Source organism: Podarcis tiliguerta, assembly GCF_965153285.1.
Source record: "Podarcis tiliguerta genome assembly, chromosome: 12".
Taxonomy (NCBI): domain Eukaryota; kingdom Metazoa; phylum Chordata; class Lepidosauria; order Squamata; family Lacertidae; genus Podarcis; species Podarcis tiliguerta.
In genome coordinates, this window is record NC_139545.1 from 21,637,786 (window position 1) to 21,662,349 (window position 24,564).

The window sequence follows — 24,564 nt, forward strand, 5'->3', positions numbered from 1 at the left end:
ACTTGCCCATTCATTTAAAAGAGGGCGAATCAGTCCCCTGATAACTTACTAAGTTAAATGCGTTTGTGGTTGTTGTTTCTTTTTAAGATAAGATTGGGGCCGAGCAGAGTTAAAATACCATTAAGCCTGTCAATTTTGAGGAATACATGAAGTGGTTCAGTTTTACAAATATTTAAAACAGCTCCTGGGGTCTACAACAATCCCATTAGCATAGGAGCATTTAGGTATATTTTTAAAGGCCTGTAATGTAAAAACAGCAATCAGATCGATTTTTTCCTGTCTCATACTCAGTATGACCTGCATTTGTAAAACACCCTGCAGCAGCATTATTTTAAGAGACAAGAGGGCAGGTGAATTTCTCAGGTGTTTTTATAGTCTTCTGAAATTGAGACAACTGCCCAATCATCCTGAAGTAAAATGAAGACGAGTGGTATTTTTGTATCTCACTTGCATTTTTATTTTTTGGCTTAGAAAGTGGAAAGAGGCAGGGCAACAAACATACTGAGGGCCGGAGGACAGGAACACACAGCACTCCATGTGATTTAAGCTGCCTTGAGACAGGAACCAGTTTGGGAGGAAAGTAATGGGGGGGGGGTGTTCCTGTAAGACCTCAAGTGTTGTCAGGTGATGAACATAGAGTAGAGCAACATAGCCTCCAACTGACAGGCTTGGGTAATACCCAAATTATCATCCTCAGAATAGACCCACTGAAATAAATGCAGTTTCACTGATTTCAGAGGGTCTGCTCTGAGTCTGTCTAATGCTGACCAGTTGGGACAATGAAAGTGTTTGCAAGTGCCTGTTCTTCCCCAGGGAAAACTGCCTAGGAAAGCGTTAAGAATCCTTAACCTTGGTAAATATCAAGTATTGCTATGATACAAGTGAGATTTAATTAGTCAAAAAGGTAAAGCCAAATACATGCCTAACAACCTAGATAAACGCACATAATGTTCCCAACCAAGTTTGTACCTGCTTAGCTTCAACAGTGCTATGTAGTAGCAGGTGCTCCTAGACTATTTACTGGTCATACTCAGAGATCCCACTTATTTCATTTATCTGAGTTAAATCCCTAAGTGCATGTTAAAAGCAAAATTTCAAATGCAGTTCATAATACTCTGGAGTTTGTTTGTTTGTGTAAATCGCTTTTCAAAATGAAACAATGCCAAACTATTATTAACCTATGGATGGAGATCAGATACTGTAGTTTTGGATGCAAATGTATAGTAGCAAGCTTATCAGCTGTTTTACAAGACTGAGCAGTAGCTTGTCTTTGGTTTCGTTTGGTGTTGCACAACCTCTTACAAAACATGTGTTGCAATCCCCAGATTGTTTAGGATGGCTCAGTGAGGGCAAAAACATTTTCACAACCCTTTAGGTCAGGCTCACATGGATAAAAAGTGAGTAGAAGGTGGTACAAAAATTATAAAAGGTACATGAATTCTTAAGAGCAGTAGTTGCCTAGCCTGAGGATCTGGAGTGACTAGATTTGCAAGCAGAGTTGCATACTCCTGCTTTTCCTTATATCATGGAATGAGAGACCTGAATTCAGAAACAAAGCAAGTGGCCTTTTGTAAGTCACTGTCTATTGGACTTCAGACCTCCAAGTGATAGGGAATGATGTGAGGACTTATATGTTAGAAGCACTTAAAAAAATTATTCATCATCAGTGACACACAGCTCCTCCAGCTCTGTTGCACAGTGTGTGTCCTCTGAGTTTTATAATACTGCCTCTGACGCTGCCAGGAACATGTTAATTGGGTGACATGAGTAGGAAAGCCCTGTATTACAAGACTTGTCAGTTTGCATACAACACCTAATTAAGGCCAACACTCCAATGTTCTTGAACATTTATTACACTAGTTGCATTTGTCTTTTCAGAGAGAGAGAGAGAGAGAAATTGTTCACAGAGGCTAGTGTATTTTGTAAGTAAAAGTAAATGGGAAGACAGAAAGAACCTGCGTGGACTATACTAGTATTAATGGTTTGCTGAGGTCAGATACAAATATAGCTAAGGAATTCTGTGTGTCAGATTTTATATTCAGCAGTATAGTCAGATCACTTATGCCTGAAAGTTCTACCAAGAAAATACTAGAAAAGATATGGAATTTCGCGATAATGAGACAAGCTGTAGTTAATGAACAAGAAGGATGAGGGGAGGTAGCAGTTTCCTTCCATAGGAACCAATCAGTTGATAATGTAAGTATTCTTGTTATGAGTGTTTAAAACTCATCTGTAAAAGTTACAATTATAGACGTCTGCTTACATGGCACTTTGGGAATCTGTTTTTATGAAGGACTGATTGAAATTGAAGTGAACTGTGGCTGATTACATAAGGCTTATTTTTTTGTCATTTTAATATTGCACGTTGTGAAAGAATGAGAAACAGTAAAATATTGAACACTATCTGGACATAGGGGAAATTGGCACAGTTCAGACATACAGTATTGGCCTGAATATAAGCCTCACTTTTCCCCCCAAATTTTCCGTGAAAAGTTAAAGGGCGGCTTATATTCGCAACCTTACGGGGCAAACAGCAAACAGCAGCAGGAACGTGGCAAAGCAGCGCCCACCCCCTGCATAGTCCCCCGTCCTCTCCCCCAAGGCCAGGAAGGGAAAGAGCGAGGAAGGGGAAAGGCCACCAGCAACACAGCACACCTCCCCCCCCCCCAAGTATGCAGCCAGGAGCACGGAGGAATGGAGCGGCTTATATTCGGGTATTTTTTCTTTTTCCTCCTCCAACTTTAAAGGTGTAGCTTATATTCAGGTGCTGCTTATATTCAGGCCAATATGGTAATGCTTCCCACTCCAACCGTGGTGAGGAGCTTGGCAGTGTTTCTAGGGGACGGCAGCTTCCTCCTGCTTTTACTCGCATGAATTCCCCATGGAATGCTTCATTAATGATAACCTTAATATTGCTAACCAAAATCTTCCCTGGTGACCAGAGTCCGAACCCAGGGCTTGAAGCAACTTACAAACCCTTGTGGTGAAGCAATGTGATTAACTTAATGGACTAACACAGTTTGTTAGCGATACAGACCATGGAAGGGAGCGGAATTCATGTTGGAGAAGGGAGCATTCAAATCTATAGCATGGTTGAAATCTCATAGACTTCCACACACACTTGAATTTCCCAGCTCCTTGTTGCTCTGTTGATCCACCCTGCACCTCCACTTTTATGTAATATATCTTCTACCCCTACAGTTGCCCTTGCAACCCAGAGTTCTGTAGCAGCTTTTCATGTAGTAGCTTTCTCGAGATTTATGGGCCCAAGAATCTTAGCAATCAAGACATCAAAATGGTAGTTGCTTAGGTGTAATGTACACCAGAATGGATATCAAGCACATCATTATAGGATACATTATTATAGTATTCTGGAACTATTTTGTTCAGGCCTCATTTCCCCCCATTAAATTATTTGGGGTTGTATCCAGCTACTTAGAGTAGACCTACTACTCTGAGTAAGATTAACTTGGATACAACCTTTTATTTTAGAACTGTACGTGTGCATGCTGTTTTACAAAACACCATACTCCCCGCCCGCCCCCTGGAAAAAAGGTCAGGATTCATGTACAGAGGAACTTACTCTCTAAATTTTGCCAATGGTGAAAATATCAAAATAAGGGGAGGAAATGGAAGGAAAAGGATGAGAAGAGATGAAGGTAACAAAATGTAATTATAAAATAGTTAAGTCTTGTTTCAACTGGGGATGAGCCATAGCTGGAGAAAGCAAATAGGTGTCACAGAAAAACAGTTAACTTCCAAAAGAGTATAAATCTAAATAGCTCTGTTAAGCATTGTAGCAAAAATAATGGGTCTTGTAGCACCGTAACAGGCAAATTAACTTGCATATGCAACTCCAGTCCACTTCATTGCCTCCATGAAGTGTTACTCTTAGTTAGCAGGTAGATATACATATGACATGGGGAGGAACAGTAAACAGTCAATCAAATGGTGATAAAATGTAAAGAGTACAGTATGTGACAATTCAGTTAAGTGGGCATTCACAGCAGAAGTATTAGGTGAAAACATCCTAGCACTGCTCAGTAAATTAATACCTTCGCTGTGACGGAAGCTGTGTCCTTGTTCATGCCTTGAATGAGGGAATTAAATCTTTTTGACATTTCTAAGCCAGCAGTTTCATGCCGGAGTTTGGAATTCTGGCGTAAAAGAATGGCAATTTTTAGATCAGCTATGGAGTGTCCTGAAAACTGTAGTGCATTTCTGTTGGTGTCTGAGTGCTGTTATTTCTGGAACTCAGATTTGTGATCACTTATTCTTTTACATAGACTGACCAGTGTGTCATAGAACATAGAACGCAAAAGGGCATTGCTTGGCAAGCGATAGTATATAACGGATAAGGAGAGGAACAAGTGAATGAATACTTGATGTGACTGCTCATGTCATTAGGTCCTATAACATTATTGCCAGGGTAGATGTGGGGATAGAGTTGCCGTCTGGATTTGTTGTGGGATCTGATCCCTGTGTTTGTTTCTCTGGTTTGGCACTGGTTGTGTCTGGTTGCTAAAAACTGTGAGTTTTAGAGTAAGGGAGTGACTGCCTATGAGCAAGGACAACCATTGATTACTGTGACAGAGAATTGTTGCTGTAGATCTCGGATGGGATGTTGATGCGCTGCGGTGATTTCAGCTGGGAGATCTTGATAACAGCCATTGATGTATTAAGGATAGGAGAATCTAACAATTTTCATTTCTCTGTTTGTCATCTTTCCAATCCTCAATTTGGTCCTCCACGTTCCCAAATCAAGTATTCTTTTCATGTAGATATTATGGAGGAAATTTTAGTCACATGAAGGAGAATAGGCAGAATATAGGCGCTGTGGTCTAAACCACAGAGCCTAGGGCTTGCCGATTGGAAGGTCAGTGGTTCGAATCCCCACACACGGGGTGAGCTCCCGTTGTTTGGTCCCAGCTCCTGCTCAACTAGCAGTTCAGAAGCACGTCAAGTGCAAGTAGATAAATAGGTACTGCTCCGGCGGAAAGGTAAACAGCGTTTCCATGTGCTGCTCTGGTTCGCCAGAAGCAGCTTAGTCATGCTGGCCACATGTCCCGGAAGCTGTCTGCGGACAAACGCCTGCTCCCTCGGCCTATAGAGCGAGATGAGCGTGCAACCCCAGAGTCATCCGCAACTGGACCTAACGGTCAGGGGTACCTTATACTTATTCTGACTTAGATGGTGGTGGTGATTTAAATGATGATTTAAATTTAAACTTCACCTGACTAAATGTTACTCACACAAATCACCATTTAAAGTATGACCAAGAATTAAATTTCTAGTGGATTTGAGATCAGTGACTTGTGATCAGTGAGGTTTGTTGTTGTTGTTGTTGTTGTTGTTGTTGTTTTGCACTAGCAGTTGAGCCGACATATGAAATCAATATAGCCTCGTAACTGGTGATGTAATGTAACCTGTCTCCGAGTCATGTGTCAAAATGAGAATCCAGGTTCAGGAATTGGTTTACTTTGAAAGCTTTTGGAAGCATACAAAATAAAACTTCACTGTAACCCAATTCAGGTGTTACAAGCAGGTATGAATGCAGAAATGTACCAATCTTGCTTTACAATAAGATCCTTAAATCTGAGGGTGGAGAGAGGAGGTCTGTCCTCTTCTTGCCTTGTTTCTATGCTGCAGCCAAAGCAAGAAATTTCCTTACTTGTTATAATATCCCAATTGCTTTTGGATAACTTTCTGAATTATCATTAGCAGACAATATCTCCAGTATTTTAGTCTTCTTTTCTGGTATCCAGTTGTATCAGTGACCACACATATAGGCATAGACCTTTCCTAATCAAATCCTTCTGTATGCAGTTCTACTAACTTTTAACAGAGACAAGGAGATTCATGTTCCCAACCTCCTCCTTTAAAACACAGTAATCCATTTTATGACCCATGTTATAAATTGTAATTTACCATTCCAAGCCTCAATTTATTAAGTAATTGGCAGGTGTTCTTTGCTTGTTTTGATTTTTAAGTACTTTTTTGTCCAGTAGGTTTTCTGCCTATGATTCCCATTTGTATAATGATGATATTAGAACAGAGTTAGGAAGAAGAAAGAAAAGATCACCTGTTTCTTTTACATATATATATTTTTAATCCATTGTTAACCTTTTTGTCTTTTTTACATGTGAATGTAATTTGCACAAGAATGCCTATTATATTTTTGATTAGGGGCTTGTGCCTGTCACTACTCTACTGAAGTCAAGAAATTTCAAGAGAACCATAGTTGGGAGGAGAAAAATGAGAGGTAAAAAAGGATGAGATAAGAAACTAAGGTTAGTGGTAACTCTTAGAGTACTTGGTAGTACAGTACAATATGAATAATATCTCTTCCCCACCCCAATTTAATAATAGAATGGGGATATTAACAGATTAGGGGCATGTTGATCTTGTGCCTATGGAACTGTTCCCCTGTAATCCTAAAAAGTGGAGAGCTGTCATTCTGCAGTGAAGAATTGTTTTTAAACCGAATTGTTTTTGTAAATAACTTGAGAATGTAGATAAGATTACATTCGTATTGCACCTTCTAACTGTTTCTTCTACACATTTATTCCATTCTTTCAAAGAATTACATAAAATAAGAGTTCAGAGATGTACTGGGTTTTGTTACGTACCCTAGGCTTCTGGACCAGTGTTTAAAGTATACTTCCTTTGTACGATTCTATAGCTTTTGATAGCAACAAAGAGAAAAAGGGGCCTTCTGTGCCACTTGTGACAGCTTTTCACATCAGAGGCAGGGTGCAGTAGCAGATTATAATGGCAAGACAATGTGACTGGTTAATGGATTAAATATGATACTTCAGGAAACAAAAACATCAATTTCTTTATCCTTCAGTAGCTAGGGAAAAATAGATTCCTTATCTTTGAAGTTTACTTCTGTTTCTGACAATTCATGTAAGTTTCTTTTATATTAATTCCCATCTGTTCTTGCTGACAGCTATGAATTTGTTTATTTAAATCACAGCTTATCATATTTAGCCTTTTTCAGGGATGGTCTTCTTCCACACACAAAAGCCTTCTCATCTAAATAGTGTCCAAAAATGATCAGCTACCTCTATAATTTCTGAGGCCCAAAGAAAAATCCCTCTGCCCCTCAAAAAAGAAATTTGGCTAGAATAAATCCTGGTTATGGAAACCCAACATTTTGGTCCTAATATGTGAATTATATTTAAATTATGACTTCTTTGTAATGAAATGCCTGGTTTTTTAAAATCTGTCTGAGCAAGATTCATTGGTTATCCTTTCAGTGTTCAAAAATAAATAACATCTGTAGGAATGCATCTACATCTCTTGAAATGCAAAGCATTCGAGTAGGAATATGATTTGTTAAAGTGGTCCTTTGTGCGGTTGACTTCACTTCGGTCTTTAGTTTTGTGCATTCTTTGCAGTCCGAGCTGATGCCAACAAAAGTTTTTTTGTGGACTTGAAAGAGGTTTGCACATTGCAGTCCTTTTGTTCAAGGCATAAACCTAAGAATCTGTTGTTGCATAAATACAGATCTGGAGGTTTGACCACTTGGACTAAGCAGATGGGGGTTTAACTAGTGGCATGCAAAAAAGAAGGAAAAGAAAGCCCACAAAAGGCAAAATATCAATTGGCTATTAGAAAGGATAAAAACAGAAACTGGGAACAAGTCCCATTTTCTGTCAAAATGTATCAAATTTGTTCAAATCAGTGGAAATGGGGACTTTTCAGCTTTCCCCATTCAGTGATATTCTTCCACACTTCCTGAAAAGTCACCCCTGCAAGTCAGGGCATCAGGCTGCTAGGTGTGAGGCATTGCCATCAGAATGGAATATATATATATATTTGTTTCCTTTTTAAACTACCTTTTATCCCATAGTATCCCAACACAGTTTACGGCATAATGGTTTAATAGTTTGAGTGTCAGACTAGGGTTTGAATTGCCGTTCATCTATGAAACTCTCTGAGTGACCTTGTTCCCATCACTGCTTCTGAGCCTACCCTGACCTGCAAGGTTTGTTGTGGGATTAATTGAGGAAAGGGAGGACCTTGTACGTACACCGCCTTGAGCTCCTTGGTGGGAAAAAGGTGGGATATAAATGCAGTAAATAAATAAAATAATTGGATGCAATTAAACAGCACAGAACAATATTTAAAACCTCATCTAAACGAATTTCAGTCATCAGCAGTCAGAACTGTTGAGATAATATTTGCCTCCCAACAGCCTGAAGGGAAAAAAACTATCCTTTCAGTTATTGTCAGAAAGCTCACTATGAGGGGATATCTGTACCTCCACAGCAGCCAAGAAACACTCTTATCCATGTCACCACCAAATGACCAGAGCCTCCCTTGCAGTTCTCAGGATTTTGGTTGGCCGATAGGGAGAGACCCCATTGTCTTAAGTTTTGTTAGCATTACTTATATAACTAACGTAGGCAGAACGGGGTTGTTGTTTTGTAAAAAAAATCACAGCTGTGGTTTGGGTTTTCTTTAAATAATAATAATAAAACTTTATAAGCAGCTTAATATTTTAAAAACCTCTTAGTGATGTGCGACAACCGCATAAAAGCAAGAATTCGGGGGACTCAAACAGATAAAAGCAGGGGCAGTTGTTACAGAAACGTTTTGAAGGCCTAACACCAAGATACTTAATACTTTGCACTTGTAAAGTGCTTTCAAGTGTTCAAAGTGCTTCACGTGCGTCATGTACAGTGGTACCTCGGGTTACATACGCTTCAGGTTACATACGCTTCAGGTTACAGATTCCGCTAACCCAGAAATAGTACCTCAGGTGAAGAACTTTGCTTCAGGGTGAGAACAGAAATTGTGCAGCGGCGGTGCGGCAGCAGCAGGAGGCCCCATTAGCTAAAGTGGTGCTTCAAGTTAAGAACAGTTTCAAGTTAAGAATGGACCTCCGGAACGAATTAAGTACTTAACCCGAGGTACCACTGTAGCTGGAATCCTTACAGCAGCCCTGTAAAGTAAGTTATCATCTCCCATATTAAACAAATGCCTTGCATTTCCTGAGGCCACCTGGTAAGTTAAAGACAGAGGTGAGGGTCAGAAGGTAGGCTTGATTATTCATGTCATGGCTTATTCACTATGGTGCACCAGCTCTCACAGTACAGTTAGATAAACCTTGCAGTATTGGCTGGAAAAATTGTAATGCCTCAAAGCATAAAGACATGAGAAATAGTCAGATGTTCCCGTAGAATAAGCAGGATGCTAAGGTCCTTTTTGCTGTTACTGTTTGTGTTTTTTAAACCTATATATACACAAGTGCAAATATATGCTTGAGGGGCAGTTATAATTTTCTTTACTCCACAAAGGCACAAAAAAGTAGGGGTTTAAATCTGCAAATTCCCTAATTTGTGCTGGCCTTGCAACATTTTTGTGTATGTGTAGTTATAATCAGGAAAGAGCAAGCTGGAACAAATGCTGCAAATGTATGCAAATGAGAGGGAAAAGAGAGATTGCACAAATAAAATGGTATCTAATATAAGGGAATAGATAATTTAGACAAACAATAGCTCAAATTTAGATAATTGGAATACAGCAAAAACTAGAAATCTCAAGCTTGACTTGTTTTTTTAAAGCCTAGTAGGACTTTAAAAAGCAAAGTTGGAGTAAAATTAATTATTAGCTTTTAGAAATATGTTTCAAATTACAGCTTTTTGATATATTTTGTCAAGTGCATCTTTTTGTCCTGTATTTCTAAATCTTTTATTTCCAAATCACACCCTTAAACTACTTGTATTATAGGAAGTTCACAAATATTGGAGAGACTGATTCATGTTTTCTGTCTTTAACGTATGAAAATACCCAGGAAGCATTGCGTGCAGACAAGACTAGTCCTGTATTCAAAACTGCATTTAAAAACCATCTAGTAGTATAATAGGTGAATAACATAAGGAATTTATATTTCAACATTTCCCCCTCCCCTTATTTATTGGTGTGACGCACCAAGAAACCCATGGTAGTATAAGTCGAAAAGCAAAAATTGTATAATGCCTTTCAATCACACAAAGCTATGGGCAAGTTTTACTGTGGCTTTTATGTTCTTAGTCATTGTTTCTCTGTCCTATAATGACTTGGTACAACCTAAATTCTTTGTACCTAGCATGCTTCAGTCTAATTAAATCTCCTGCTGAACACTGTCTCTCCTCCTGCTCCCCACTTTCATTTTGTTTTGCTGAAGAAGAGTTCCGAGGACCTGGAAAGCTTGCTCACTATTTTGTGACGTTAGCTGGACTCCGGGGTTTCTTTTTTATTTTAATTATATAGATATATATTAGGGACCAGTGACCCTAAGTTCTAATTGAATCCAGTCAGGTTCCTAAAATGGGAACAACTAACCGCACTCTGAATGATCTCAGTGACTGAGTTGGATAAAGTAGTGTGGTTCTTAAACTCCACTCTTGCCAAGTTGAGGGTCTTTGCGTACCACTTAATGGTGGTTTGTTTTTTTGGAGAGGGTGGGTTGTATGTTGTAGCAGTTGCATTGTGCTGTGCCAGATGCTGCATAATACTTAATAGAATTTGTGTGCTTCTTTTATTTCTCAAATAATGAATTTTAGTGTATCACAGTAAATTTCAATACAATACAAAAGAAGCAAGAAAAAAATCAATAACCAGTAGTAATAATTAAATGTGATACATGCCCATCTCCCATCTTCAACCACAGATTCACAGATAACGGTAGGCATGGACCACAGTTTGGGAACCCTTCGTCTAAAGAACAAGTAATTATGATTCTTGTGGTGCATCTAATAGGAGAAGTTCTACGAAAAGGAAGCTTTCTCGTGCTGACTGAATCAGACTCAGAAACAGCTGCTTGGTTGGTTGCACCTGGTCACAAAGTATTTTTGGACACATTGTGCTTGGAATCCCAAGATTTTTATTTTTATTTTTATCTCTGGCTGTAGAAAAAGCAGTGCAGAAATATGATTGCTTTGTGAATCCTAAGCAACATTTTCCTAAGCAAAGCTATTTCATTCAGGGTTAGCCTCCAGTTTTGTTTTGTTTCAAAAGGATCTCTGGGTGAAGGGCTGGAAAGTTGACTTTCCAAAAACTTGGAAGAGTTGCTTCTAACAGGAGTAGATAGAAGTGGATAGACAAGCCAAGGGCTGCTTCAATATATATTTCCGTTGCAGTCAGGGTCAAAAAAGGCTGGTGCAAAATACTTCAGTACAGTTGTGGGAGGGTTGCTGGTTTTTCCTTTTAGGTAGCAGCTCCTCACGCGGCATGGGATGCCACTGCACAGATTCTCCTGACCTTGCGTGGCTTATTGGGAGTCCTGCAGATGATAGCTATCTTCTGTCTCCGCTGTTGGGTGCAGTATGCCTCAGTATACCAGTTGCTAGGAATCGCATATAGGGAGGACAGGGAACTTCTGAGTGCATTTAGTGGAACTAGCTTATCTTCTTTGCACGGCAAAAAAGAATTGCCAATCTTGGGTAGGCTTCTAAGTCTAAATGCGCGAATGATAGGAAAGGTAGGGCGAGGCTGACTGCGCATGTATCCATGGTCTCCTACTCTATTCTGCACTGAGTGAGAGAAGCAGGCATACCCAATATGCACAGGGACCTTGGGGAACTGGTGCAGCAACCTTTTTTCCTATATACTTTCTACCCTTGTACTGTATATTTAGGATCAACATTGTAAGATGGTATTAAAGGTAAAGGTACCCCTGCCCGTACGGGCCAGTCTTGACAGACTCTAGGGTTGTGCACCCATCTCACTCAAGGGGCCGGGGGCCAGCGCTTTCCAGAGACACTTCCGGGTCACGTGGCCAGCATGACATCGCTGCTCTGGCGAGCCAGAGCTGCACACGGAAACGCCGTTTACCTTCCCGCTAGTAAGCGGTCCCTATTTATCTACTTGCACCCGGGAGCGCTTTCAAACTACTAGGTTGGCAGGCGCTGGGACCGAACAACGGGAGCGTACCCCGCCGCGGGGATTCGAACCGCCGACCTTTCGATCGGCAAGCCCTAGGCGCTGAGGCTTTTACCCACAGCGTCACCCGCGTCCCCAGATGGTATTATTATCCTTTAAAACTGAACCATGGCTATATATCAAACCTATCAAGTTAAAGTCTTCTTTTCTATGCAGAACAGCTACGGGGGAGAATATCTGACTTCCAAGGCTAAATGTCACAGTAAATCACGTAGTATATTGCTTACTGGATCCAGGGTCCAGCAAGATCACAGAAAAATAGATACATCACAGTTCCTGGGCCCTAACTGTGGCCATTCACTGAGCATATTTGGGTGATTTCCTATTTCTTTTTTTATAACTATCAACTACCTAAGCTCTCTGAAGCTTTCCAGTCTCAAATCGTGTGTATCCATTTGAAAGTATTTTTACTCAGCTGCTCATCACAATGTGATTGGAGGGTGAAGTACAGTAAAAATTTAAAACCAGAAACAAGGCTTATAGCTAAGATCAGATGAAATCCACACTAAATCAAATAATAGCAGTAGTGGTCAAAAACCCAAGGCAAGGTGATTAAGCCCCCTTAAAAGCCTGCTGGACTAGGAGAGTTCAGCAGGCACCAAAAATTCATCAGAATTTGCATCAGTCACATATTGCTGGGGGTAGCAGACATTGCATAAGTGGGAATAAGCCCCTTCCTGGTTGCTGCATAACAGTTATTCCTTGGATGCAGGATAACAAAGTGGGTCTCACCTGCTGATCTTAATTGCATAGGACAATTGCTATGACACTACCAACCAGACAACACAGACATTTTCTTTGAATCTCATAGAGAAACTATTTGGCCCTGTAACTATCATTTTTGAATACTTTGAGTCTGGAGAAGCAAGTCTAACTTTGTTCAGTGGCCTTCCAAATCTGTGTGCAAAGGCTTGTAGCTTTAGCCTTTAGATAAGTGTAACTTTGAACTCATACAGCGAGGGAAAAGGCGGAGGCTGGGTGCGGCGCCTCCCGGCGCCAGCTTGCCACCCTCGCTGAAGCAGTGCCATGCCCAGAGCATCCGCCTCTTCCACTCCGGAGGAGCTGCCCTCCAGCCGCCGCTGCCCGCCTCCTCCAGCCCTGCAAAGCTACCGGCAGCGCCGTAAAAAGGTCAGCAACTCTGGGAAAGGGGGGGCACTGGAGGGATCTTTGCACCACGGCACCAGATATACTTAAGACGGCCCTGTCTAGATAGATACAATGATGCAGAACAAAAGGCACATAAACTGCAAAAGTTTTGGGTTATTTTCCTGGGTCATATAGTCATATAAAGATTTACTTGCAGGCAAACCAGTATCTTTATCAAACTGTATACCTGCTTAATACAGGGATATGAACATTTCAAATGGAACCTTGATTTAAATAAATGATTTAAATCTGCCCTTTCCTTGCATGCTTAACTCTGTGATTTAAGTTACTATATACCCTGGCCTAATATCAGTCTCAATATGTGAAATCTTGCTGTCCAAATTAAAATCTAGGGTTACAGTGGTGCCTCGCAAGACGAAAAGAATCCGTTCCGTGAGTCTCTTTGTCTAGCAGTTTTTTCGTCTTGCGAAGCAAGCCCATTAGCGGATTAGCGGATTAGCGCTATTAGCGGTTTAGCGGCTATTAGCGGCTATTAAAGGTTTAAGGGATTAGCGGATTAGCTGCTAAAAGGCTATTAGCAGTTTAGTGCCTTAGAAAAAGGGGGTGAGGAGCAGGGAAAAAACCCCAGGAATCGCAAGACATTTTCGTCTTGCGAAGCAAGCCCATAGCAAATTCGTTTTGCGAAGCACCTCCAAAACGGAAAACCCTTTCGTCTAGCGGGTTTTCCGTCTTGCGAGGCCTTCGTCTTGCGGGGCACCACTGTATTATTATTTATTACATGTGTACACCAATCCAGCAAGAGTTCTATGCTATGCATTCTGTTTTCATGAACCATGTAATATGCAGAGGTTAAAGCTGTTGTTTTTTTAAATGTACAATGGAGACTCATGACAAAATCACAGAAAATCCATGTCCCATTGACAGTTGTTGGTCTTGGAGGCAGTAGCAGGTGACCATAGGAATGCAGGAAGCTGCCTTATATACTAAGTCAGGACATTGGTCCATGTAGCACAGCATAGGTGATATTCACAGTCCTACCTGTGTTGGGGGATGAACCTGGGACTTTCTGCAGGCAGAGCAGATGTACTATCAATGAGATACGCCCCTCCGGCAGGGTGAGACAGCAAGATGAGACAGGAACCTTGATGCTGTCCTAGAAAGAAGATCTGAGACAAGCAGTGTGGGTTTACATTGGGTTGGTATGGAGGGCACATTGTTTTGCTCCCTTCTATGCATGCTTCTACACCACTGTTTCCCAGCAAGGGACAATGTTGAGCTGCAGCTGTTTTGCCCTAGGCAGGGAATGCCCACCTGCAGCAGGGTGGTGGCAGAAGTGATGGCTGCTTTGAATGACAAGCTAACTTCACTAGGCCAACTCTGGTTAGACTTGAAGCTGCTGTGCCAGGAAAATGATCACTTAAAAAAAATATTCAGTTAAATATTGCAAGAAGACGTGTTTGTATCAATTTCTGCTGGCATGTATTGTTTCATTCTATTATAGAAAAGCCTCTAGCTATAGAGATTGTTTTAAGAACTTTGTAACATTTAAAGGGGTTAATATGTTAGATAAAGGGTGGGGGGGAAATCAAGACAAACATTTTTATTACTGGACATGAGGGGGGTAGTTCTGATTAAATTACATGATTATTTGAATGGGATAGAAGACAGAGTGCATCATTTCTTGCCCTCAACTTTAATGCCTTTAATCAAATAATGACCTTCTGGAAATAGTTAATTTTAAGCATTTGGAAAGATCAATACCACTTTGCCACCAAAAAATGGCCCAGATGATGTGAAATTTGATGTATTTAAAGTACCATTTCACCCTTTTAACCTAGTAAATAATTTAAAATGCTTTCAGTAATCTTTTGCCACCATTATGTATCTCATTGTTCTAAGTATTATGACTTACTTTCTTTTTTCCAAAAGCAACCTTCCTGCACTATGAAGGGCTTGCAGGTCTAAGCCCAAGATAGCACACAGTATTGACTTTAACTTTCCTGAAATACATGGTTGCTTTCCATTTATATTAGTGCAATCATCCAGACGATATGCAATGAGACTTAAATGTTGTTTTTTTGAGAGGAATTACTTGTATTTCGAATTTGCCTTCTCTCATTTTAGTCTTATGTTAAAGGTGATGAATTAGGTCGCTTAGATTGTTTCAAAAGTCCGTTTTATCCAGTTTGTGGAACATTGCTATAAAATTATGTTTGAATGCCTTCAGCTTTGTAAATGGGAAAAATTACCCTCTATTAGCATGTTTGTGGGCAGATTAAAAACTGTCTTCATTAGCATAAGGAACACTTACTGATTCTTTATAAAACTAGAAAATTATTTGCTGAATGATAAATTGCTAGCTTTACAGTTAGTTGTTGTTGACAATGAGCTCATTCAAAATGCGTGCCACAGTTTAGTCTACAACAAGACTGAATTCCTTTTTTACTCAGAACTACTGTTTAATGGATTATGTACTTAAACCCTGTTCATACTGCATATGAAATGTAATTCATGCTTTTCACTAAAACGTTTGTATCAAATAGCCTTCTTATTTAGACTGATTTCGTTTAATACTGTATATTTTTATGATACTCTACCCCAGAGATTGTAACACAATACTCCTGCATATATAATTTTGGAAAGGAAAAAACAACACTCTGAATATTAAGATTAGGCAACATGAATTTGTGCATGGATCTTAAAACTGAGAAATGTTACCTAAATCGTTCAGAGAAAAAAAGTTTAAATGGTTAAAAATAGGGCTACAGACCAAAGCAAAGAGAGCTTTGTAATTAAAGGTGTTAGGCATTCACATTGCACTTCAAAAGGCTATTTTCTGGTGGCTAGATCCATCAGAATGTGGGTAGGCATGCTTTTTCAAATGAGCGTCTGATTAACAGTCACATTCGTGGTCTAACAAATGGTACACATGCAGTTTTCCTTTGCTGAATCAGGACAAATGGTAGTTTTGCCCTTGACTTCACTAGGATGGTTGTTACACTCAAATGTTCTTTCCCTTTACTATAGCATATAGAATTACTCTGCAGTAAAAAATCTTCTTTGTTTTTACTAGACCCGTACCGTATGTAATTGCCCATTTGACAAATAAGAAATTTGGTGGTCCTTTTGGAAACCAAGGTGTTGGTATTCAGACTCGATTAAGCCTTTTGAGGTCTAAAATGTAGCACTGCTATATTTTAAACTATAACAAAAAAAAGATAAATAGATGAATTCTTTGAGATGCTCATACATACATTTGATTTATATAATATTCTAAGCACTGGGTTTTTATATCCAGTGAATAATTTTTGTAGTGCATTCCTTTCATTTTAAAAGTTTTTCTAAGAAAATGCCAAAGAAAATGTAACCCCCCCACCCCCCCAAAAAAACCTTAACTACCTCTTTTTCACCGTTTTCTTGCTTACTATTGCATATGTCACTCAGCTGCTATAAAGTGTATAGCAGTATTTCCTTTGTGGCAGATGGATTTAAAACTTGACTTCTCAATAAATGTAGGTTTACAATACATAACTTTACAGGATTTGTGTTGTATATAACAGGTTTGAACATATTATCTCAGAATTCATCTGCATGGCATTTTCAGCTTATCCCAGGGCCCATGCCAGTTATCTTAAGTAATAGGGAGAAAGTGTACTGATTGATAGCAGCTAAAGGCGTGATTCTGAATAGAAACAAAGGCTTTACAACAGAAGGTGTCAAATTAAACTTCGTCAGTTTGAAAAGTAGTAACATCCTGAAAGTTCATCTAACATATTTACATGTGACTAATGTTTATATTTTGCCTTCTTCCTTCTTTATATGCAGTGTAATGCTGCCTGCCTGGCAAATTTGCTGCACAGAAGTGTAGGATGTTCCTACTGTCATTTTAGGTTCTACTCTTTTTTTCGAAGTATGTACAAAGCCTAAGGGCAGACTTCCATATGTGGTGGTGCGCTCCCGTTTAATAGACAGATTTTCCCTTCCTTAAAAAAATTGAACGTGTAATATTTGGTGTACAAAAGGCATATATATTATTTAGAAACTTATCACCCGCCCTTCTACCCCCTTCACACCACAGAGAGCCACTTAAAACAACGGCAACACAACGTTCCCATAATAAAGCAACAATAGAAAACAAACCAATATAAAAATTAAAATGGGCATGGAAGAGAAAGCCCTAAATAACGTTCGCCATATAAAACAAAAGCTTGGTGGAAGGCAAAAGTTTTCAAGTCAGCAGAAAGCAGCAAGAAAGCCTGGGCAAAATGGGGGAGTGTTAAGCATCACAGTGCAAGGCACTGTTTCTACTCTTGGCTAAGCTTTTGCAAGTCCCGAGACATTCATTTGCAATGGAGTTTCCCTTGTATAACCCACAGAATTCAGCCCAGTTTTTCCAAATGAAAAAAGAAATGCAATAGTAGATTTTTAAAGCACCCGATTCTCACCCCCCCAGAACGTTAAGCATTATGTCTTTTCCATTTTCAGTTTTGTTATATGCAGCGTTTGAACCAATTTGTGATTTTATTCAACGACAAATGCTAATTACTGCTTGACATGGCCATTTCATCTGAGAGAGGTTTCTCCTCTGAAGTCTTCAGGGTAGGGATAGTGATGGGGTACTCTGAAAATACGGGAATAAAAATGGTAGATAACAAAGGCATAGCCCTGTTGACATATGTTTAGTAATTTAAAAATATATTATTTTTGTTTTTAAATGATGCTGTCCCCTCCTACCATATATTACTAGTAGCATTTCAAGAAATCACAGTATTATTTTTAAAAATAAGCAGGTGAGGCGATACATATATTTTTCATATTTTAAGATCAAACATGAGACGAGAAGCTTTTTAAAGTTTTGGCTTTAGTTTTAAATTTCATCAAAAAATAGGGTGATTTTAATCTTTCAAAATTAGTGGACTATCCTTAAAAAGCTAAGAGAGTTGCATTTATACTTGCAATTCATCACACTGTTTGGGGGTGAGGAATTAGAAGTATTATTTCAGGGCAAAGGTTAATAGCAAACTACTGGAAATGTTTTATTAGTCATGGGTAATTAATAAAGATATGTCTGCACTTAAAACACAGAAGTGACAAAAGGAGCAAAATACTTGCTAAATGAGTCCATGTTTTTTCTCTTCCTTCCTTCCGGAATTACTTGTTAAGTGCACCCCAACCAAGATTTTTTAAGGAAATATTTTTGATAACTGCAAAGAACAAACAGTGGCTTCCCACCAACCATCTTCTAAAGTGGTATCAAGATTTAGAGAACAAAACTGATGAGAGATTATGGAGTTTTTACTCCAGCAACATCTGAAGGGTACAACATTGGCTAGCCATACAATAGAGTGTGTGTTCAATAGATGTTTCTGTATGTTCGTCAAATGTTAGAGAACACTTATACCTTGGCACAGCCAGCACATATATTGCAAGCAACAGGTAATCCTTACACATCTCCTTTATCTTACCCTATCCAGCCTATAAGCCATGTAAATTATTAGTGCTCTGGCACCTAGGCAACTTGTATGTTAGAGACAGGGAGCCAGATGTGGATTTGACTGGTAGGTACAGAGTAGCTGCTTAGATTTTGGTAAATATATACTTACGTTATGTATCTCATAATACAAAAGTACCAGGTATTTTAAGGGAGCAAAGAGATTACTGTCTTATGTCTTTATTGAATATTGTCTTACTTGTCCATTACGCCTTTACTGAAATCAAATGATGATTTGAAATAGCTCAGGAGAATCCATTCATAATATTGAATGCATGTTAAATTTGCACCATCTTTTATTTCACTGGTCTAAGCAGTAAACCTGCATTTTATCTGGCACATAGCCTCCTCCACACATTAGAAACCTCCCTATCCTTGGAGATCCAAGTAGAAAGCTTTTACTCTGAGCTGCTTGGTTTCTCTGTGCAGGGAGGAGACCATCCATTCATGTAGGTAACCAGTATTTGGATCTGTAGAGCCAATAAACTTCAGAAACAAAAGTTTTGGGTTGCTGACCTGGACCCACCTCTGACCTGCTCTAGCTCTCGTCTCAATCCAGTCAATATTTTTGAAATCAAGACATGACAACTCTGGGATCTGTTATTTGTATGTTGAAGAGCAATCCTCTTTCACTGTTCTTTAGTTATCCTATTTTAAGGAATGTAGCGCATATGGTACAGAAAAGTGATTAAATCCCATTTATTTCAGTAGGAGTTGATGCATGCTGGATTTTCCCCAGATTGGGAAATCCACAATTTGCTTTCTGCAGAAATGGTACAATGGTAAAATAAGAAAATTTCTCCAGTGGACATGTTGGGAATTTTGAGAAAGAGTCATAGAGACCAGTCACAAATTGCAGGGGTGGCAGCGGCATAACACAAAATGGCCAACACATCGAAGAGAGCAGAAAAAAATGGTGTGGCCATGCCCTTACCCAGTGCTTTTTTTTCGGGGGGGGGCACAGGGGTACACATACCACTAAACATTTTGTGGATTTTTAGTTTTTTCTCTAGCACGGTGAATTGTCAGTTCCGTTGCTAACCCCAATGCCCATTTACTGTATTTTTCCTGATTTGAACTATGAAATGGTGATTTTCTTGAGTCAAAATGAGAGTAACCAGACTCTTTATGTATGCTACAACTGTGATCAGGATACTATTGGCACGAAGATGGAAAAGTGATAGGATACCAACCAAGGAAGAATAGCAAGAAAAACTTATGGAATATGCCAAAATGGCAAAACTAACTGAAAGACTTCGAAACAAGGACAAAAAATCTTTTAAGAAAGACTGGGAACCATTTTCGGCTTATATAAAAAATCAGTGCAAAGAACTAGACTCACTAACAAGTTTTGAACAACCATTTACAATTGACAAAAATTCTATAATGTAAGGGTTAAAACATAAACATAAAAATGACTGAAAAAGGAATACAGTCGTACCTCTACTTATGTATCCCTCGGGATACGGAATCTTTGGGTTATGGCCACTGCAAACCCGGAAGTGTATACTTCCGGGTTTCACCGTGCATGTATGCGCAGAAGTGTTCAATCTCGCTGTGCACATGTGCAGAAGTGCACCTCTATTTACACAATTTTCGGAGTGCGAACGGACCCCTGGAACGAATTAAGTTCGTATCCGGAGAGTCCACTGTATGCAGGAACTAATACTATTTTAAATAATCCAGAGAAGGAGGTTGAGGGAAGTCCAGGGGGAATGGGGAAATTTTGGAATTATGTTAAATGTTATGAATCAATATTGGAAAAAATTGAAAAATTATTTTTAAAAATGAGAGTACACATAAACATTTTTTTATATAGAAAAAAAGCACTGCCCTTACCCTTAGTGAGGAAACAGGAACCTACACCAGCCATTTCAGTGCTTCTCTCAAAGAAAAGTTCTTTGCCCCTCTCTTCTACTCAGAGCAGGAGGGAGGGTGTCCAGTCCTGCATACGGAGTGGGTTCAGTGTGGGAATGGCTGAGCCAATGCAACTAGAACAGATCAGAAATAGCAAACTGTCTCTCATGTAGTGTTGATTTTGAAGGGATATTTACTGACACCTTTGGTGGGACGTATGGCTGATACTGGCAGCCATACCAACACCCCATGTCAAAGGCATTATTGTACAGTCATACCTCGTGTTGCGTTAGGTTCATGTTGCGTCTTTTCGGCTTGTGAACGCGGCAAACCCAGAAGTGTATACTTCTGGGTTTTGTGTGTGCAGAAGCGTTCTGCGCACTTTGCACTTGCACAGAAGCATCACTCTAGTTGCAGACTTTTCGGCGTGTGCTCAGCACCCCGGAACGGATTGTGTCTGCAGCTAGAGGTACCACTGTATAGGTTGTATTCAAGTTATGACCTGTTCATTGCTAAAAACCAATAACATTGCAGCCCTAACGGGGAAATGTGGTTCTGGTGTCAGTTCATTCAGGCGACAGTAATGCCCTCTCCATGTTCAGAAATGTCAACTGTCAAGAAATGCTGCTACCAGAATGGTAATAACGGGTGATTAACTGTCCAGGGTCCCTTTACCTTACTTTACCTTTACCTAATAGCTGGTAGGTGATCTGCTTACATTATACACAGTGTTTGTATTAACCTTTAGAACCCGTATCAGTTTGACACCATATTATTTGAAGCACCATCTATACCCATATGAACCAATCAGTCCCTAAGATCAGCCTCAGAGGCCCTGTTCTCTGGTCTACCACTAAAAAATGTCAGGTCAGTTGGTACCAGAGGCAGGCAAAATGGCCCCATGACTTTTGGGACTTCTACCTCCAAGACCTGTGTTTGGTCCTACTCTGTTGTTATTTCAAATGGATCCTAAAAAGCATTTTATACCATCAAGGTTTTCAGTTATTTTACTGCTGGTTTCCTATATTTTAATTTGATGTGTTTTATGGGTTGCTTTGATATTCATGATACTCGTTGTAGCCCAATTTCTTATATTGTAAGCTGCCATAGATTACTTGACCATAAAATGTAATAATTTAACAATAATAATTTATTTCTTCCCCTCCCCCTTGAATAATTGGTATGGATTGCATAGTTAAAGCATTCAGAGTTAAATCTGAAAGGGAATTATCAATTTTGTACTAATTTTGTTTCTTTCCCTGTATTCATACAGAGCAAACTAAATACTAGTTTCCTTTGTCCTGTTTCTTTAAAACCAATAAAAAAAAATTCAAATAATGCCACAGATATCATTTAAGATGGCATGTAGGCAATTGCTAAACCGTTAAGGGGGGAAAATCTGTGCATCTATTTTAGAAGCAAATTAGCATTTGCTACAGTTCTCCTGGGACAATCTTTTGGCATACTTTCAAGCCTGCTTTTCCCTAGAACATGCCTGGGTTAGAGCAGGTGCTTTTATAGACAGTTTGCATGTGCTGTGATATGGAGAAGAGTGTGGTCTTTTTCATATCATACATAAAATCGTGAGTTTAATTTTGAAACCAGAAGACTCTGCTGAATTGGATAAAAGATTTGTCAACAGGTTTCAGTTCTGTCTGCAGAACTACCTGAGCACATGAGCAAGAATGAGGCTATCTTGCTCAATGATGTCTTTTCAAAGGATTGTTCTCTTTCAAAAGGACATTGGAAAACTTCTGCATCGTAAGATTTATGTGAGCCAGCTTTATATAGTCAAAATAGATGAATGAAGCTCTCTCTTATTCGAAGTAAGAAAAATATCACTAGGATTCCCTTTTTTTAAAAAAATAGTGAAAATAACACCTAATGTACAAGATACCAAAATGCTCTTTTTATGCCCTCGGATGAATATGGGCTTACATAAAGGAAAATCAACTGCAGAGACACAATAGTGGACTGAGAATCCTCTCTCATATATTTGAAATATATGGTGCATTGCTGCTTTGTGTGGGGTTTTTTTGGGGGGGGGGTACAAGGGATCTGTTTAATAGAAGCTAGGTTATTATTCCAAAAGTTGGCTTTCTTGATAGTTTCGTACAACAAAATGACTGACTGTTGTTGTTTTTACCAGATTATGAAGTTATAAGGCCACTCCCAAGGTGTAAGCTATGCCTGCATTCATCCCGTTTCCTTCCAAGGAAAGCGTTTGTATGGTCATGCTTTCTTGTTAAAGTGGTCTAAAATTTTGATATTATTTCAAGGGATGGCTCTGTGAACTCTTGCGCTGGAAAGAAGATCCTTCACCTGAGAATAGAACCCTGTGGGAGAATCTGTCAATGATCCGGAGATTCCTCAGTCTTCCTCAGCCTGAAAGAGATGCCATTTATGAACAAGAAAGCAATGCAGTTCATCACCATGGCGACAGGCCTTCCCACATTATCCATGTTCCAGCAGAGCAGATTCAGGTTGGTTTACCTTTGCCTATTCAGTGTTAAGAACAACAACAACAAAACCTAGTTTATCTTGAAAACGAAACAATTCCTTCTATTTCTGCTCTATTAAATAGAAGAGTTTTAGTATGAATAAGATTATTTCAGAATTAAAATCTGCCATTGTTCACCTTTAGTTGAATGCTTGACTTTTTGTGCAATACAGAAGCATGTGTACATAGTACACTAGAATTAATTTTAGGGTTTCCTGATCAGCAGTTCCTCCGCGTTAGTTCCAGATTTTTAAACTTCTTTTTAAAAAACGAGCTGGGAAGGTGCAAGAGTTGCCAAAACTGGATATTCACAAAGTAATATGCATGTACTTCAGGCATTCTCTTCTTCTTTTCAGTAGCTCTTGCACCCACAATTGCAGGAGCTGCAGATAGCGAGGCTTAAAAAAAGAACTGGTGTCCATGCATACCTCTTACTTGTGGCAATAATTTATAAATGTGGAGGACGTAAATATACCAGGTGCCATAATGTTGAAATAAAAATCCAGTTGATGCAATTGACAATGTTTCATTTAAGTGAAAATCGTGGGAGGAGGTCCAGCCCCAAATTCTTCATCCCACTTGCCCCCCGTTTGAAAATTGGGATGAGTCAATGTTTGTTTGTTTTTCCTTCAGAGCCCCTCTCCCACCAACCTTGGGAAAGGAGAGCATAGAGGCGCTTTCTTACCTGGCCTGCTGACCACTGGACCTTGGCTGGGTGCTGCTCCCCAGGTGAGCTGGCACGAGTTTAATGTGTCAGGGACAGTTATGGAGGGGTTTCAGGACTTGAACCAACAGATTCCTTCCATATAAATACAGAACAGGAAATGCTGCCTCTCTGGAAATGGATGAGGCTTAAGCTGGCCTGGTAATAAATTTTGAAGGGCGGGGGTGGTACAAGTCTCTTGTACTAAAGACAGACTTGGGGGGTCAGCCTTTCACTTTCCCCCTTCTTTTCCAAGAATAGATAGCCCCCTGTCCCCTGACTACACTCAAGACTCTGAATCGTTCATATTATTACTATGGAACTATTTACAAAGCCAAAAAAGCACACCTGTGTTATTAAAGATAAAACAAACTGAACAATGGAATATTGGCTGCTTGAAATGATGAAAGCTGAGAAACTTAATGTTTGATTTAGCAAAGCGAGGGAGAGAAAGGTCTGTGCTAAAAAACACACATTACTGTACTTGCTTGAAAATTGCCAGTTTTCATACACTTATCACTTGCTAATGCATTTTCATACAAGAATAAAGGGAAAAGCTTATGCAACCACATACATCCTTAGTTTTGGACATGGTTTCACCTTTTATACAAATGCTCATAGTTTCAATCCTGAGCATTCTTAGTAAAATGGATCTTACTAATCCTATGGAAATTAGCAGGATTTAGGCTAAGTAAGCATAGTTAAGGTTGGGCTGCATGTGAGCAGCAGCCAACAAAGTTGTAGATGTACATAAGTCTCCCTCCATACATGCAATATTAGCTGTGCCATATTCCCAACTTTTGTGGCTATGTATGGAAAATATGTGACCTTTTTAAAAGAGTGCATACATACATATGCAGCATCTTTGTGACCTTGTGGAATTTGGGCACAGCATTTAAATAAATGTATTCAAAGGCCTGGAAATTGCTTACATAACCTCATTGCACCCAAGTATGCTGGTATAGAATGACA

At 39.4% G+C, this 24,564-nt stretch overlaps 1 protein-coding gene across 33 annotated transcripts in view; it reads left to right on the top strand.

The window, feature by feature from the left end:
- Window positions 1-24,564, top strand: part of SATB1 (SATB homeobox 1) — a 114,883-nt gene that overhangs the window by 87,003 nt on the left and 3,316 nt on the right. For 25 of the 33 annotated variants that reach the window (XM_083404817.1, XM_083404818.1, XM_083404801.1 and 22 more), the window contains 2 exons: window positions 22,669-22,872; window positions 23,523-23,618. In XM_083404817.1, the coding sequence (XP_083260943.1) occupies window positions 22,669-22,872; window positions 23,523-23,618 (300 nt within the window). The remainder of the gene's footprint in view (window positions 1-22,668; window positions 22,873-23,522; window positions 23,619-24,564) is intronic. The other 8 variants (XM_083404798.1, XM_083404811.1, XM_083404816.1 and 5 more) reach the window with 1 other exon arrangement.